At 40.9% G+C, this 15,703-nt stretch overlaps 1 protein-coding gene and 1 pseudogene across 3 annotated transcripts in view; one reads left to right on the forward strand and one right to left on the reverse strand.

The window, feature by feature from the left end:
- Window positions 1-421: 421 nt before the first annotated feature.
- The window catches only part of PTGR2 (prostaglandin reductase 2), a 29,640-nt gene continuing 14,358 nt past the window's right edge, over window positions 422-15,703 (forward strand). The window contains exons 1-3 of one of the 3 annotated variants that reach the window (XM_044230123.1): window positions 422-502; window positions 6,613-6,696; window positions 9,379-9,497. In XM_044230123.1, coding sequence (XP_044086058.1) covers window positions 6,660-6,696; window positions 9,379-9,497 — 156 coding nt within the window. In that variant the 5' untranslated portion in view covers window positions 422-502; window positions 6,613-6,659. Of the gene's footprint in view, window positions 503-552; window positions 761-906; window positions 1,039-6,612; window positions 6,697-9,378; window positions 9,498-15,703 lie in introns of those variants that run through there. The other 2 variants (XM_044230122.1, XM_044230124.1) reach the window with 2 other exon arrangements.
- Window positions 14,923-15,601, reverse strand: LOC122894004 (annotated as a pseudogene).

Here is a 15,703-nt window from a genome sequence, read left to right on the forward strand (position 1 = left end):
AGGACAGCTGGACCTGAACTCCGCGGTCAAGGCTGAACGATTTGCTCTTTGGGTACAGGCAGTACACCGAGGCCATACGGTCAGCTTATTACACAATCTGCCCAGGGGCGCCTGAGTAGCTCAGTTAAGCCACCCACTCTTGATTCGGGCTCAGGTCATGATTCTCAAGGTGCTGAGATAAGCCGGGCCTAGGCTCCTCGCCTGCTTGAGACCGTCTCTTTCCCTCTGCCCCTCCCCCGCCAACAACAACAAAAATCCACAACACACTGCCCAGACCAGGGAGGATCCTTTAACACTCCGCAGCTTTCCCTCCACTAGAAACGTTGGAACCCAGGAGTCCAGCCTAAACTGTAAAAGCCCGCCCCCAGAAGGGAGGGCGCGGAGGCGAGGAGCGGAGGTCTAGAAGTGCGCCTGCGTACTGGGTTCGGCGGGCTGAGGTCTCGCGGCGCGCCCCTCGCAAGCTCCTCACACCGCGCGAGATTTCCTCCGCAGCTGCGTGGCGGTGAGTGCCGGGAGAGGGGCGGCTCCACAGCTGCGGACCGCGAACCCCGCGCTGGCTGGCGTCTTCCAGGTGTGGGAGGATCTAAGCGCCGGGGTGATCTCCACTTTTTCACCCGGAGCTGCGGCGACGCTGGCATTATTGCCTAGGTCACTAGGTTAGGGAATGCTGCAAAAGAAAACAGAAGCAGGTTTTTTTTTTGTTTTTTTTGAACTGTTGGGAGTAAGCAACCTCGAGTGTGGACGTAATTGTGTTTTTAAGGTGCGTCTGGGACGTTCATTTAGCACATATTTATTGGGCATCTATCATGTGCCAGTCAGAGAGTGAACGTGAATCATTGACACAAATCCCTAGCCTCTCGGCGCTCACAGGCGAAGCCAGTTTGAAATCTGTGGACGCAGGTTTTTACTCATTTCCATATGAGTGGTTGGTGGTGGGAGCCGGAGAGGACGGTGAGGTCAGTGGGATGGGCGAAGAGCCAGGCAGGAGTCCCCACAGATTCCACTTGGGCAGAAGGAGGAGGCCAAAACACTGAAAAGGTGAGGGAGCGACCAGCCAGCCAGGAAGAGGGAAGGAATCCCAGAGGTTTCCACCTTTTGCAACAAGGCCGTGGTCGGCAGAGCCGTTTCTGGCAGCGTAATTGAAGATCAGGATAGGGAAGTGTTTCTTTGGAAAGATATTAGGAAGCTCGTGATTCGGAACTGGGATGTGTTGAGTTTGAGTGTGGGTTCCAGTGTTGGTCGTTACCAGTTGTGCGAACATGGGCAAGTAATTCGACCTCTCTGTTGCTCCCTTTCCTCGTCTAGAAAATGGGGGTAAAAGACAGTACCATCCTCATAGAGTTGTTGGGTGGAGGGGTTAAGCGAGACAATGATTGTAAAAACTTTAGCCCAGTTCCTGGCACTTAGTAACATTGGGAAGACTGGGGGAAAGGAGTCTTTCCTAAGATCCCATGTGATTAGAACCCGGCCAGGTATTTTGTCTACTTAGTTCAGTGTTGTTTTCCTAATACTAGGCTACAACGCAGACGGTCAGATGACACACTCTTTATGACCAGCACGGGAGTGAATCTTTCTTTCTTTCTTTTTTATTTATTTATTTGACAGACAGAAATCACAAGTAGGCAGAGAGGCAGGCAAAGAGAGGAAGGGAAGCAGGTTCCCCGCTGAGCAGAGAGCCCGACACTGGGCTGATCCCAGGACCCTGAGATCATGACCTGAGCCGAAGGCAAAGGCTTAACCACTGAGCCACCCAGGCGCCCCTCTTTTTTTTTTTTTTTTTTAAAGATTTAATTTATTTGACAGGGAAAGAATACAAGCAGGGAGAGTAGGTGAGGAAGAAGCAGGCTCCCCTCTGAGCAGGGAGCCTGATGTGCGGTGGGGGTGAATTTTTCATTTGCATTGATCTGGTGTTACTTGGGATAATACTTGACATAATTGGAAACCCACTTAATATCTTACCAAACAAACATGGTATGCTTAATGTGAGTCAGTCAAGGTTGAGTGTTCTCCCTACTCCTCTACTAGAGATGAATGTAATCACCAACACTACCTCTCTCTTCAGATCTAGAGCTAGGTATGTCATATTTTAAGATTTTGATTTTGTAACTAAATCTAGTTCTTTGTATTTTAAATGTATTTGTTGTGCTATCAAGGGATATTATGCAATTATCATATCTTAGTTAATTTTAGTATTTGATAGTTGAAAACTTTGAAATTTAATATAGAGGGAGAGAAATTTGATAGTGTACTTTTCATGCTGATAAACAGTATTTGGACAAATCTGCAGTGTGCATATTTTAAAGAAAGCATGCACAAAGTAATCAGAGAAGAAGGCAAATATGAAACTTCATTTGGGAAGACTGAAAATTATGGTGCTGTTAGTAACCACTTCAGGGCAGTTATCTGTGGATACAGCACCAAATTGGAAAATTTTGTTTTTTAATTTTCCATAATTTATACATAAGGTGATTCAATGGAAATTTTCCTTTTAAAAATACGTTTAGGGGCACCTTGGTGGCTCAGTGGGTTAAAGCCTTTGCCTTCGGCTCAGGTCATGGTCCCAGGGTCCTGGGATCGAGCCCCACATAGGGCTCTCTGCTCGGCAGTGAGCCTGTCCCCCCGCCCTCCCCACCTGCTTGTGATTCCTGTCTGTCAAATAAATAAATAAATCTTTAAAAAATATATATGTTTAGTCCCACAAGACATTTTGGACTTCTTGACGTGATGAGATAGGATGCACATAGCACTACCTTTAAAGATTCTTGTCTAAAAACTGAACCTGCATCTAATCACATCTCTAGATCTAACTACTAGTCAGGGATTGGGGTTAAGGGGTGGATGAGGAAAATAGAAGAATGAGGTAAATGACACATGAAGCAGTCAAAGGGTATTTCATAGAGGAATTAAGCAACAAATGTTTCTTCAACAATCAATGGCATCAAATAAAAGAGAGGAGACTCAAAATGGAGTATATGGACCTTGAATCCGGATTCTAATGAACCAACTGTAAAAGGACATGTTTGACTGAGGGTTGCTGGAGGGGAGGGAAATGGGGGGATGGGGTAACTGGGTGATAGATATTAAGGAGAGCACGTGGTATAATGGGCACTGGGTGTTACATGAGACTGATGAATCACTGACCTCTGCCTCTGAAACCAATAATACATTATATGTTAATTAACTGAGTTTAAATTAAAGAACGGGAATAAACTAAAAAAAATAGATTGCCTGTAATTGGCAAAACAAACAAAAAAAAGACTTGTTTGGGACAGGGAATTTAAATATGTACTAGGTATTAGATAATGTTAAGGAATTATCTATATTGCCAGTTCTGTCAGGTTAATGGTTAATGGTGTTTGTATTTATTTATTTATTTGTTTTAAAGATTTTATTTATTTATTTGACAGACAGAGATCACAAGTAGGTAGAGAGGCAGGCAGAGAGAGAGAGAGAGAGAGAAGAGGAAGCAGGCTCCCTGCTGAGCAGAGAGCCCGAGGCGGGGCTCGATCCCAGGACCCTAAGATCGCGTTGGTGGTATAGTGGTGAGCATAGCTGCCTTCCAGGACCCTAAGATCATGACCTGAGCTGAAGGCAGAGGCTTAACCCACTGAGCCACCCAGGCGCCCTGGTGTTTGTATTTCAAATAATCTGTTACCAGAGATGCAAACAGAGGGATTTTAGGCAACAGGATAATGTCAGGGATTTGTTTTAAGGGGAAGCAGGGAAATGCAGTTTTTTAGCAGGGAAATGTGCATGAAAGGGAGAATGGATATTGAGGACTGCTAGCTATTAATGTCACAACCATTGAGATTATAAAAACATACATTACAAAAAGTAAGAAAGCAATGTTCTTTCTTCTGTCTCACTGAATGTTCCTAACATCATTTAGTTAATTGAGAGTAGAATTTCCTTCCTCTAGGAAAGAGTACCTGTAGGAGAGTTGGACATCATTATATGGCTGTATATGTAAAAACCCTGTTTGGGGGAGATTGTGGGACAATAGTGCATAGAGTGAGGCATGCGAGATTTGGGATGAGAAGAATATATACCAGTCCCAACTCCTTTGCTTACCTTCTGTGTGATCTTGGATACTAACTGTATCTTTGCTTCTGTGTAAAATGAGAATAGTAATACATTTATCTATATAGCTTTGTTTTAAAGAATAAGTAATGGAATCTATGTGAAAGTTCCGTATAAATTATCTCCATTTAAATACTATGGTAAGCAAGATTTGGGAACTACCCTGTGATGATTATTTAACATACTTTGGAGTATGTATGAATATCAGGTTTATATAGGATACTTGGGTACTTTATAGGGTACAGAGAAAAATGAAGAAATTGAAATATTGTGCAAATTTAGAAACTAGATAGTGATAGAGTCATGCATAAACAAAATTACCCACTGATTCAAGGCAAGGGATTATTAAATGTCAAATGGATTTATAGATGGTTGTCAAATGTCTAAGTGTGCTGGTGTATAAAATCCTTTACAATATATAAAATTAGAAATGTTAAGAGCTAAATATGTTGCAATTGTTATAAAAAAAAAGTGGTTGATACAGTTGTTTTCCTTTGGGCTTCTCAATGTTATTTACTAAAGAAGATAAAATATCGAAGGAGAGAAGACAGAAGTGGTAAATAAGTATATTGATTTTAAAAAAGATAATGTTTGCTTAATATTTTAGAAGTCAAACAACTTAAACATACAGGATGGAAATTTTTATGTCGTAGTTAAGAGGTTGGATCTGGAATGTCAGGCAGGTTGGGTTTAAGTCTTAGCTCCACCACCTTAGGAAGGTGCTTAAACCCTTTAAGGGGCAGTTTCCTCCTGTGAAATGGAGATAATAACACTAACTGGAGATAATAACAATAACTACTTAATATGATTGTTAGGAGATTAAAAGAGTATATATTTGGGGTGCCTGGCGGGCTCAGTCAGTAGAGCATGTGAATTTTTTAAAAAATATTTTATTTGTCAGAGAGAGAGCGCGCGAGAGCGTGTGAGAACCGCACAAGCAGGGGGAGCAGCAGGCTGAGGGAGAGAAGCAGACTCCCTGCTGAGTGAGGACCCGGATCCTGACCTGAGCCAGAGGCAGACCTGACTGACTGAGCCACCCAAGTGTCCCAAGCCTGTGACTCTTGATCCCTGGGTTATAAGGTCGAGCCCTACACCGGGTGTGGAGATTACTTAAAATCTTTGAAAAAAGGATATGTACATTAAATATTAAATGAGAGTGTGTGTGTGTGTGTGTGTAGATTTCATAGCTTTCACAGGAGTACTTGGCATATAGTAGCATTCGCTAAGGTCAGGGCTGTTTCCCCCAAGTCAGATAGTGCCAGTGCTGGAACCTCATTTTGTTTCTTTCATTAGCTCAAATTGAAAATCCAGAATAGGGGCGCCTGGGTGGCTCAACGGGTTAAAGCCTCTGCCTTCGGCTCAGGTCATGATCTCAGGATCCTGGGATGGAGCCCTACATCAGGCTCTCTGCTCAGCGGGGAGCCTGCTTCCCTTCCTCTCTGCCTTCCTCTCTGCCTGTCTCTCTGCTGACTTGTGATCTGTCAAGTAAATAAAATCTTAAAAAAAAAAAAAAAAAGAAAATCCAGAATAAACTGATCCTTTACCTTCTTATTTTGCCATTCTGTATTACAGAATTTCCTATAAGGTGAGGATTTCAAATCTTTTAATGTTTTACCTTTTTTTTTGTTGTTGTTAAAGATTTTATTTATTTGAGAGAGAGAGAGAGAGAGAATGTGCAAACATGAGAGGGGGAAGGTCAGAGGGAGAAGCGGAACTCCCTGCCGAGCAGGGAGCCTGATGCAGGACTTGATCCCAGGACTCCAGGATCATGACCGAGCCAAAAGCAGTTGCCCAACCAACTGAGCTACTCAGGCACCCTAGTGTTTTACTTTTTAAAAAAATTTTTGTTCCAACTGAGCCAGCCAAGCACCTCTGATGTTTTACTTCTTCTTCTTCTTCTTTTTTTTTTTTTTTTAAGATTTTATTATTTATTTGAGAGAGAGAACGCATGAGAGGAGAGAGGTCAGCAGAAGAAGCAGACTCCCTGCTGAGCAGGGAGCCCCGTGTGGGACTCGATCCCGGGACTGCAGGATCATAGCCTGAACTGAAGGCAGTCGCTTAACCAACTGAGCCACCCAGGCACCCTGATGTTTTACTTCTATTATAAACAAAACTTAATTTCCATTTTAATGAATAAAATAATTTTTGAAAATTTGGTTACATTTCAAACAGCTAGTGTGTATATTTTGCTACTAGATCAATTGTTTAGTTCTAGAGGAATGTATCTTGTTTTCATTTAATCAAGCCACAGTGGGAAGCGTAATCATGATGGTGTAAAGATGAATGGGCTTGAATTATGAGGCCAAAAACATTTCATCTTAGTCTTTTGAACTTGTTCCTGTTAGCCAAGAATTCCAATTAGATTTGGTCTTTCTTTATATATTTGCTTTAGGAGGCAAACTCTGACAGGAGATTATAGCTTTTCTGGATCCTGAAATGACTTTTCCTCTCCTTCAGAAACACAAATATGCTCTTTTTAAAAATTGTTAAACATTTTTAGACTTTGTGATTTAAAAACTTTTCTGTTTATAGGAGTTATTTTATACAGAAATCTTCTGAGACCACTGTGCATCGAGGTGATGATTGTACAAAGAGTGGTATTGAATTCCCGACCTGGTACGTATTTGTGATGCATGAACAGTTGTGGTCTTTGATGATTTTTATTGTTATTTTTAAGATGTTTTTTAAAAATATTATATTTATTTATTTGACAGAGATCACAAGTAGACAGAGAGGCAGGCAGAGAAAGGGAGAAGCAGGCTCCCCGCAGAGCAGAGAGCCCAATGTGAGACTTGATCCTAGGACCCTGAGACCATGACCTGAGCCAAGGGCAGAGGCTTTAACCCACTGAGCCACCCAGGTGCTCCATTTAAGATTTATTTATTTATGAGAGGAGAGAGCAGGGGGAGGGGCAGAAAGAGGGTGGGGAGAGAGAGAATCTCAAGCCGACTCCCTGGTGAGTGAGGAGCTCAAGGTCAGGTGAATCCCATGACTGAGAGCATGCCCTGAGCTGAAATCCAGAGTGGGACACTGAACTGACTGAGCCACCCAGGCACCCCAGTCTTTGATGATTATTAATGAAAATGAAGGAAGAAAAAGTAACAGTTGGGCGCCTGGATGGGTGGCTCCATCATTAAGCATCTGCCTTCAGCTTAGGTCATGATCCCAGTGGCCTGGGATGGGGGACCACATCGGGCTCCCTGCTCAGCAGGAAGCCTGCTTCTCCCTCTTGCTCTCCTCCTGCTTGTTTTCCCTCCCTGTCTCTCTCTCTGTCAAATAAATAAATAAAATTTTTTAAAGAATGTGGTAAATTTAAGTTAGGAAGGTATTAACCCTACTAGAGATGTTAGAAGAAACTAAGCAATGTAATACTCAGTTGTTTTTTTTTAAGATTTTAAAAATTTATTTCACAGAGTGAGATCACAAGTAGGCAGAGAGGCAGGCAGAGAGAGAGAGAGGGGGAAGCAAGCTGCCCACTAAGCAGAGAGCCTAATGTGGGGCTCCATCCCAGGACCCTGAGATCATGACCTGAGCCAAAGGCAGAGGCTTAAACCACTGAGCCACCCAGGTGCCCTGTAATACTCAATTTTTATTTATTTAATTTTAATTTTTTAAAAAAAGATTTATTTATTTTTTTGATAGAGAGAGGTCACAAGTAGGCACAGAGGCAGGCAGAGAGAGAAGGGGAAGCAGGCTCCCCACTGAGCAGAGAGCCCGATGTGGGGCTCGATCCCAGGACCCTGAGATCATGACTGAGCCGAAGTCAGTGGCTTAAACCACTGAGCCACCCAGGTGCCCCTGTAATATTCAGTTTTTAAATAATTACCTATCAAGGCTATTTGTTGAAGAAGAAAAGGTATTTTGGAATTACTATATTTAAGAGGTTATATTAAATATGGAATGGCTTTTTTTCTTTGTAGCATCATACATCGATTCTTAAAACTTGCCTTTCTGTTTTATGTGAAAAACACTGACCTATGTCTGTGCTGACATTTAACCTGAATCATAGAAACTTAGGTGTGGAAATAACCTTTGGGGCACGTGCTGCTTTGATTTTACTGTTTATTTAGTGTGTGGCCTGGGGAAATCACTTACCTTGTCTGTTTTTTTCCTCCCACTTACAGTTTCTGACTTCAGTTTTAGTAAAGTGAGTTGTTAGATTAACATTTTTACATCTATTCCCACCTTACACATTTGATGATTTAATCAACAGAGTAAGTTTGCTTATGTTAAACATAACTGAATAAGAATACACTTTTAGTGATGGCATTATTTGCTTATAAATTTCTCTTTTCAAACTTCAAATTTTCTAATTTTCAAACTTTTTAAATTTATTTATTTATTTTAAAGTTGGCTCCACTCCCAGTGTGGAGCTTGAACCCACAATCTTTTTTTTTTTTTTTTTTTTAAATATTTTATTTATTTAACAGAGAGAAATCACAAGTAGACAGGCAGGCAGAGAGAGAGAGAGGGAAGCAGGCTCCCCGCTGAGCAGAGAGCCCGATGCGGGACTCGATCCCAGGACCCTGAGATCATGACCTGAGCCGAAGGCAGCGGCTTAACCCACTGAGCCACCCAGGCGCCCCTTGAACCCACAATCTTGAGATCAAGAGTTGCATGCTCCACCAACTGAGCCAGCCAGGTGCCCCAAGACTTTACTTTTTTAAAAAATTGTATTCATTTAAGTTTCCATTTCTTCTTAAAACAAGGAAGGAATGTTTACTTAAGTATTTATTTTGGCTGATGTGGTGTTTCTGCTACCTTATAAATTTTGAATTTTCATAACTTAAACTGGCTATGAGTTTTCACTTTTTGAAATCCTATAATTTTAAAATAGATGAGATGATTTATCTCTAATCATCTTTAAAAAGAAATTTTGAAGTTAGCATATTCCACAGGAACTTCTTGGGGAAAATAAAGAGCAGTTGAACCTATTTAAAGAGGGCGCCTGGGTGGCTCGGTGGGTTAAAGCCTCTGCCTTCGGCTCAGGTCATGATCCCAGAGTCCTGGGATCAAGTCCCACATTGGACTTTCTGCTCCTGGGGGAGTCCGCTTCCTCTTCTCTCTCTGCCTGCCTTTCTCTCTGTCTACTTGTGATCTCTGTCAAACAAATAAATATTTAAAAAAAAAACTATTTAAACAATTTATACTGTTACAGAGAAATTACGAAACAATGTAGACTTATTCATGTTTGTATTAAAAGGGAGTTATCTGAATCCTAGAGTTACCTTCTAAAGAATAATAAATAATTACATGGGAAAGTAATGTTTTGATTTTATATTTTCCATAATATTTTAGGAAAAAATGGTAATCCAGTGGCAGAAAATTTCCGAGTAGAAGAAGTAAATTTATCAGATAATATCAATGAAGGACAAGTACAAGTGAGAACTCTTTATCTTTCTGTGGATCCTTACATGGTAAGAATCAGGATTTTGTGACTTTGTGAAAATTAATCTTATTTTCATATTTTTCATCTTGCATTTTAATATTATTGTGCAATCCTTATGATTAATAAACACTTGAGCAATTATATCTTGATACCTGGGAATTACAGATTGCCTTTGCTGTTCACTAGTGTTCTGAAGGAATATTGTAGAAGAATGTTTTCATAATAGTAGTACATGTGGTTAATCAGGTTTTCAAATGTCCAGATCACTTCCCAGTAGTAAATAAAGCTTGAAGATAGTAGATTAAGATTGGAAATTCTCTCAGATTGATCGAGTTTACAATGCAGGCTCTGTATAAGACCTTTATTCTAGTTGGTTTCTCTCTCTCTCTCTCTCTCTTTTTTTTTTTTTTTTAAGACTTACTTATATATTTTAGAGCAGTGGGAAGGGGCAGAGGGAAAGGGAGAGAGAAATTCAAGCGGACTTGAGATTGAGGCCTGACACGGGGCTCAGTCTCATGACCCTGCGATCCCAGTCTGAGCAAAAACTGAGAGTTGGACGCTTAACCAGCTGCACCGCCCAGGCACCCCTCCAGTTGATCTCATTTTGAAGGAACGACTCATTTTTAGAGAAAGGAGATTTGTTGGAAGATACTGTTTAGGACTACAGCTGAGAAGCCCTCAGGCACATGGACTTAGACTCAATACAGAAATGGTTTTTGCTTCTCCCTTTCCTACACAAACGCTTTTTATTTCATTTTCTTGCCTGATTAGCACCTCCAGTACAGTGTTACACAGAAGTGCTGAGAGTGGAATCTTTATCTTGTTCCTGGATCTGATGGAGAAAGCATTCAGTCTTTTACCATTAAGTATGATGTGGGATTTGGTAGTTGCCCTTTATCAGGATGAGATTTCCTCCTGGTACTGATTTGGTTCCTGGTTTGTTGAATGTTTTTATCATAAAGGAATTTTGTTTATTGTGATAAGATACATAAAACAAAATATGCCATTTTAACAATTTTCAAATGTATAATATAGCAACATAAGGAACATTCACAATGTTGTGCAGCTACCGCTTTCCATTTCCAGAAATTTTTCATCTTCTAAAACAGAAATTCTGTGCCCATTAAATAATAAAGTCCTCCTTACTCCTTCCCCCCAGAAGCAGTTTTAGTTTTTGTCATATGCATTTTCTGCTTCTCTTGAGATGATCTTGGGGTTTTTGCTTTTTAATCTATTGAAATGGTTTATTACATTAATTAATTTTTAGATGTTAAATCACTCTTGTATTCTTCAACTAAATGACATTTGTCTCAAATGTATAATTCCTTGATATGTTGTTGGATTTTATTTATTTATTAATTAAAGATTTTACTTATTTATTTGAGAGAGAGAGAGACAGGTAGTGAGAGAGATCACAGGCAAGGAGAAGAGGGAGAAGCAGGTCCTCTGCTGAGCTGGGAGCCTGACTCAGGGCTTGATTCCAGGGCCCTGGGATCATAACCTGAGTCAAAGACAGACGCTCAACCAACTGAGCCACCCAGGTGCTCCTGGAATTTATTCTTTTTTTGAGATTTATTTATTTATTTATTTATTTATTTGAGAGAGAGAAAGAGTGTGTGTGTGTGTGTGTGTGTGTGAGCACAGACGGAAGGAGGAGCAGAGGGAGAGGGACAAACAGACTCCATGCTGAGTACAGAGACCCATGTGGGGCTTGATTTGGGTGACTGAGCCACCTTTGTGCCCCGATATGTTATCACATTTAGTTTGCTACCATTTTGTTGATTTTTCTTTTTTTTGCATCCATAAGGTTATGAGACTATATTCATGGTCTCTTGTTTTCTTGTGATGTGTTTGCCTGACGTTGGTATTAGGGTAATTTGGGCCTCAGAATGGGTTGGGAAATGTTCCCTCCTGTTCTTTTTTTTTTTTTTTTTTTTTTAAGATTTTATTTATTTATTTGACAGAGAGAGAGAGATCACAAGTAGGCAGAGAGGCAGGCAGAGAGAATGGGAGATGCAGGCTCCCCGCTGAGCAGAGAGCCCGATGTGGGACTTGATCCCAAGGATCCTAAGATCATGAACCGAGCCAAAGGCAGAGGCCCAACCCACTGAGCTACCCAGGCTCCCTGTTCTTTTTTTTTTTTTTTTTTTTTTTAAAGATTTTATTTATTTACTTGACAGAGAGGGATCACAAGTAGGCAGAGAGGTAGGCAGGGGTGGGAGGAAGCAGGGTCCCCGCTGAGCAGAGAGCCCCATGTGGGGCTCGATCCCAGGACCCTGAGATCATGACCTGAGTTGAAGGCAGAGGCTTAACCCACTGAGCCACCCAGGTGCCCCTGTTCCCTCCTGTTCTATTTTTGGAAGAGTTTGTGAAGAATTGGTATGCTTGAAAAGACTGGTTGAAATTACCAATGAAGCTGTCTGGCCTGGGCTTTTCTTTTTGGAGAGTTTTAAAATTACTAGTTCAATATCTTCATTTGTTTTAGGCCTACTAGGATTTTCTGTTTCTTCTTGAGTCAGCTTCAGTAGTTTGTGTCTTTCTGGGAATTTGTCCATTTCATCTAAGTTGTGTAATTTATTGGCATACAGTTCTTAGTATTTCCTTATAATCCTTTTATTTTTGAAAGATAGGTAGTAATACCCTTTCTTTCATTCCTGATTTTAGTAATTTAAAGTTTTTTTTTTTCCTTAAGATTTTATTTATTTATTTGACAGAGAGAAATCACAAGTAGATGGAGAGGCAGGCAGAGAGAGAGAGAGAGAGAGGGAAGCAGGCTCCCTGCTGAGCAGAGAGCCTGATGCGGGACTCGATCCCAGGACCCTGAAATCATGACCTGAGCCGAAGGCAGCGGCTTAACCCACTGAGCCACCCAGGCGCCCCAGTAATTTAAAGTTTTTTAAAAAATTTTATTTATTTGAGAGAGAGAGAGAGAATGAGAGGAGAGAGGTCAGAGGGAGAAGCAGACTCCCTGCCGAGCAGGGAGCCAGATGTGGGATTCAATCCTGGGACTCCAGGATTATGACCTGAGCTGAAGGCAGGTGCCTAACCAACTGAGCCACCCAGGCGCCCCTGATTTTAGTAATTTAAGTCTTACCTATTTTTTTCTTGGTCAGATTAGCTAAAACATTGTCAATTTGTTAATTTTTCGAAGGAACAACTTTTGGTTTTGTTGATATTCTGTATTTTTTCCTATCTATTTCATTAATCTCTGTCCTTTGTACTAATTTTACAGCTTCCTTTTATTTTTGTAAAATAAGTTAAAAGGAGATCAGGATAGCTTATTCAATAAACTGTTGGATCAGTGGACTGTATACTTTTGGGAAAAAATTACATTTTTAGCTCAGCCCTTCACTAGAATAAATTCCAAGAGATATTAAAAAATTAAAGAAAAAAATGAAACTATAAAGGGGCACCTGGATGACTCAGTTATTAAGCATCTGTCTCTTGATTTCAGGTCATGTATTGCTTCTTCCCTGGGCATAGAACCTGCTTAAGATTCTCTCTCTCCTCCTCTGCTCCCCCCACCCCAGCACATCTTGAACTCTCTAAGAGATATATGTGTATGTTGTCTGGGTTAACAATTGAATGATGTTAGGGAATGAAAGACTTTATAAGAATGACAGTAAACCCAGCTAATATGAAGAAACATGATTGATGAATATGACTATTTTAAAAACACTGTCTTTTGTAAAACATAATAAAATAGCATGTACAAAATCGAAAGATAAATGGCAAACAGAAACATTTGCAATATAAATAGGAAAAAAGATGATAATGATTGACATGCAGAAAGTTCCTAGACATTAGTCTGTGAAAAGTAGAAAGTTGGCCAAAGAAACAAATAGGCAATTTTATAATCTTTCTGTATTACTGTTTCTGTACTGTCTGCTTGCCTCCTCCTTTTGGCTTTTAAAGTACTGTAGTAAAGGATAAAGAAAATCCTGCCTTACCTCTTCCCGAGCTTCATTTACAGTAGATACCCCATGACAGTGCCATTTTCTGCCAGGAGAGTTGTAGCTTTGGGAAGGCTCCTCTTCTCTCTGATCAGGAGTGCAATTCAGCCTCTTTCAACGACGCCAATCACACTTGATTGTATAAACAGTGGAAAGCAATTTGATGACTTCATTCAAGATTCTTCTCTGGTGTAGGAAGAAATTTTTCTTTGTGGGCTAGGAAAATGAGGTGGTGATTGGTCTCGGACATTCTAAATAGACAAATGTTCAAGTTGATACAGAGGGTTAAATTAGGTCGCTGATTTCCCACAGACCTAAAGATGCTCCACCTTTCAGTGGCAGTTAAGACAAGCTCATTCAAGCTATGACCCTTGAACTCTAGATTGTGCTAAGTAAATCACGTGAGGAGAATAATTACCATTTTTCAAGAAAAATGACAGTGTGCTATTTAGTACTTAGAGTCAATTCTTGATGATGACTGGCTTGGATTTCTTAAGACTTAAACACTTCAATATGTAAGACATAGCTCAGGGCACTAAGGATTATACATGCCCTGATGAACAGAATGGAAAGCATATCATTGAAGCCCAGGATAATAAGTACAAAGTAAATTAAGAGAAAAAATTCATCAAAGTAAAGCCAAGGTTCAAGGTTAGAAGGGTTTCAAAAATCAAGCAGAGCAGTCCTAAAGGAATAGTTGAAAACAAGCAGAGAGGATGTGTTTTTCACAGTATTCTTAAGTTGGAACAAACTTCCTATTCAGCAGAATTCCCTCTGAGAATCTTAAAGTGAGAGAAATTTATGACCCAACGATTTTTTTTTAAAGATTTTATTTATTTATTTGACAGAGATCACAAGCAGGCAGAGAGGCAGACAGAGAGAGAGGGGAAAGCAGGCTCCCGCTGAGCAGAGAACCTGATGTGGGGCTCGATCCCAGGACCAAGGGATCATGACCTGAGCCGAAAGCAGAGGCTTTAACCCACTGAGCCACGATTTTAGGAGAGATGATGAAATACCTAAGATTATAACATGGATTAAATTCATGACCTCCACTTCTGAATACCCCAACCTCAAAACAACAAAAACAGAAAACCCCTTGTTTCCTCCAGGGAAGTACATAGCTTCTCCATCCACTCATTTCGTGCTACAAAACTGAGTTTTTCTTGAAAATTTTGTCTCTTCATTCTCAGTTAATCTCAAATCCTGCGGGTCCTACTTCTAAGTACATCTCGATTCAGTCCACTTCTCCATAAACTCCAAGGACATCTCTCTCGTCCAGATCACCATTGTTTCTCTCCCAGTGGGGTATCCTTGCATACACTCCCTCTTACATGGTCTTTTACACTGCAGCCAGAATGATATTTTTACAATGGTAACTAATCATGTCACCTTTATGTTTAATGGCTTTCCTTTAGTCTTGAGATAAAGACTAACTTTCTGGACATGGTCTAAGATGCTTCATAGTCTGGTCCCTGTTTGCCTGCCCAGCCTTACCATCCCCTACTTTACTTCTTCCCCTTGTACCGTGGCCACACTGGGCTTCTCACTTGTGTAACACACCAGTGGCCATTTTTGCTTAAGCCTTATATTAGTCATGTTTCTCCTTTTCTGTATTTTTTTTAATCTGCAATTATTCTGGGCAGAATTTACTCCTGAGCCATAAGGTTTTGTTTTCTTCAGTTTCTTCTGAGTTATCTTTTTCCTCTGTGCAACCTCCTCATCTGGTTTAGGGACAGTTTGCTCTTTTTCAGGAGGGATTGTCTTGATGGGGCAGGGGGAGCTCATGTGTGGGTTCATCTGACCAGGAGCCCTGTAAGTTCTGTGCTGCGTCTTGGGGACTTTGGCTGGGCTCAATGACCAGAGAGTCGACATCTACACCCTTACGTGCAGCATTACTCTCCGCATTGTTAAGCATGTGTAGTAAAAATGCCCCACTCTTCTTGGGCCACCGACCCTGTGTCCAGCCCCACTCTGTAGCCTGGACACATCTACCAGCTCCACCACTGTAGCGACAGAATGGCACACATGGCTTCAGCAAAGTGACCTCTTTTGGATACTTGGTGGCTTTTCAGATATGCGTACGCTTGATGGCCTGGGTGGTTTCATGTGTGTTCTTAAAGTGAACACGGAGATTTGAACCTCTTGATTTGCATGATTTTGTAGCCTCTTTTGGGTCAAGCACATATCAAACCGTTTTCAGAGGTCACCTCAGGGTGCTTCGGGGAAGAGCCCTTTTCTGTATTTTTTAATGCTTTCATATCTTAGGGGTCTTCCCAATCCT

The sequence above is a fragment of the Neovison vison genome, chromosome 13 (genome assembly GCF_020171115.1).
Source record: "Neovison vison isolate M4711 chromosome 13, ASM_NN_V1, whole genome shotgun sequence".
Taxonomy (NCBI): Eukaryota; Metazoa; Chordata; class Mammalia; order Carnivora; family Mustelidae; genus Neogale; species Neogale vison.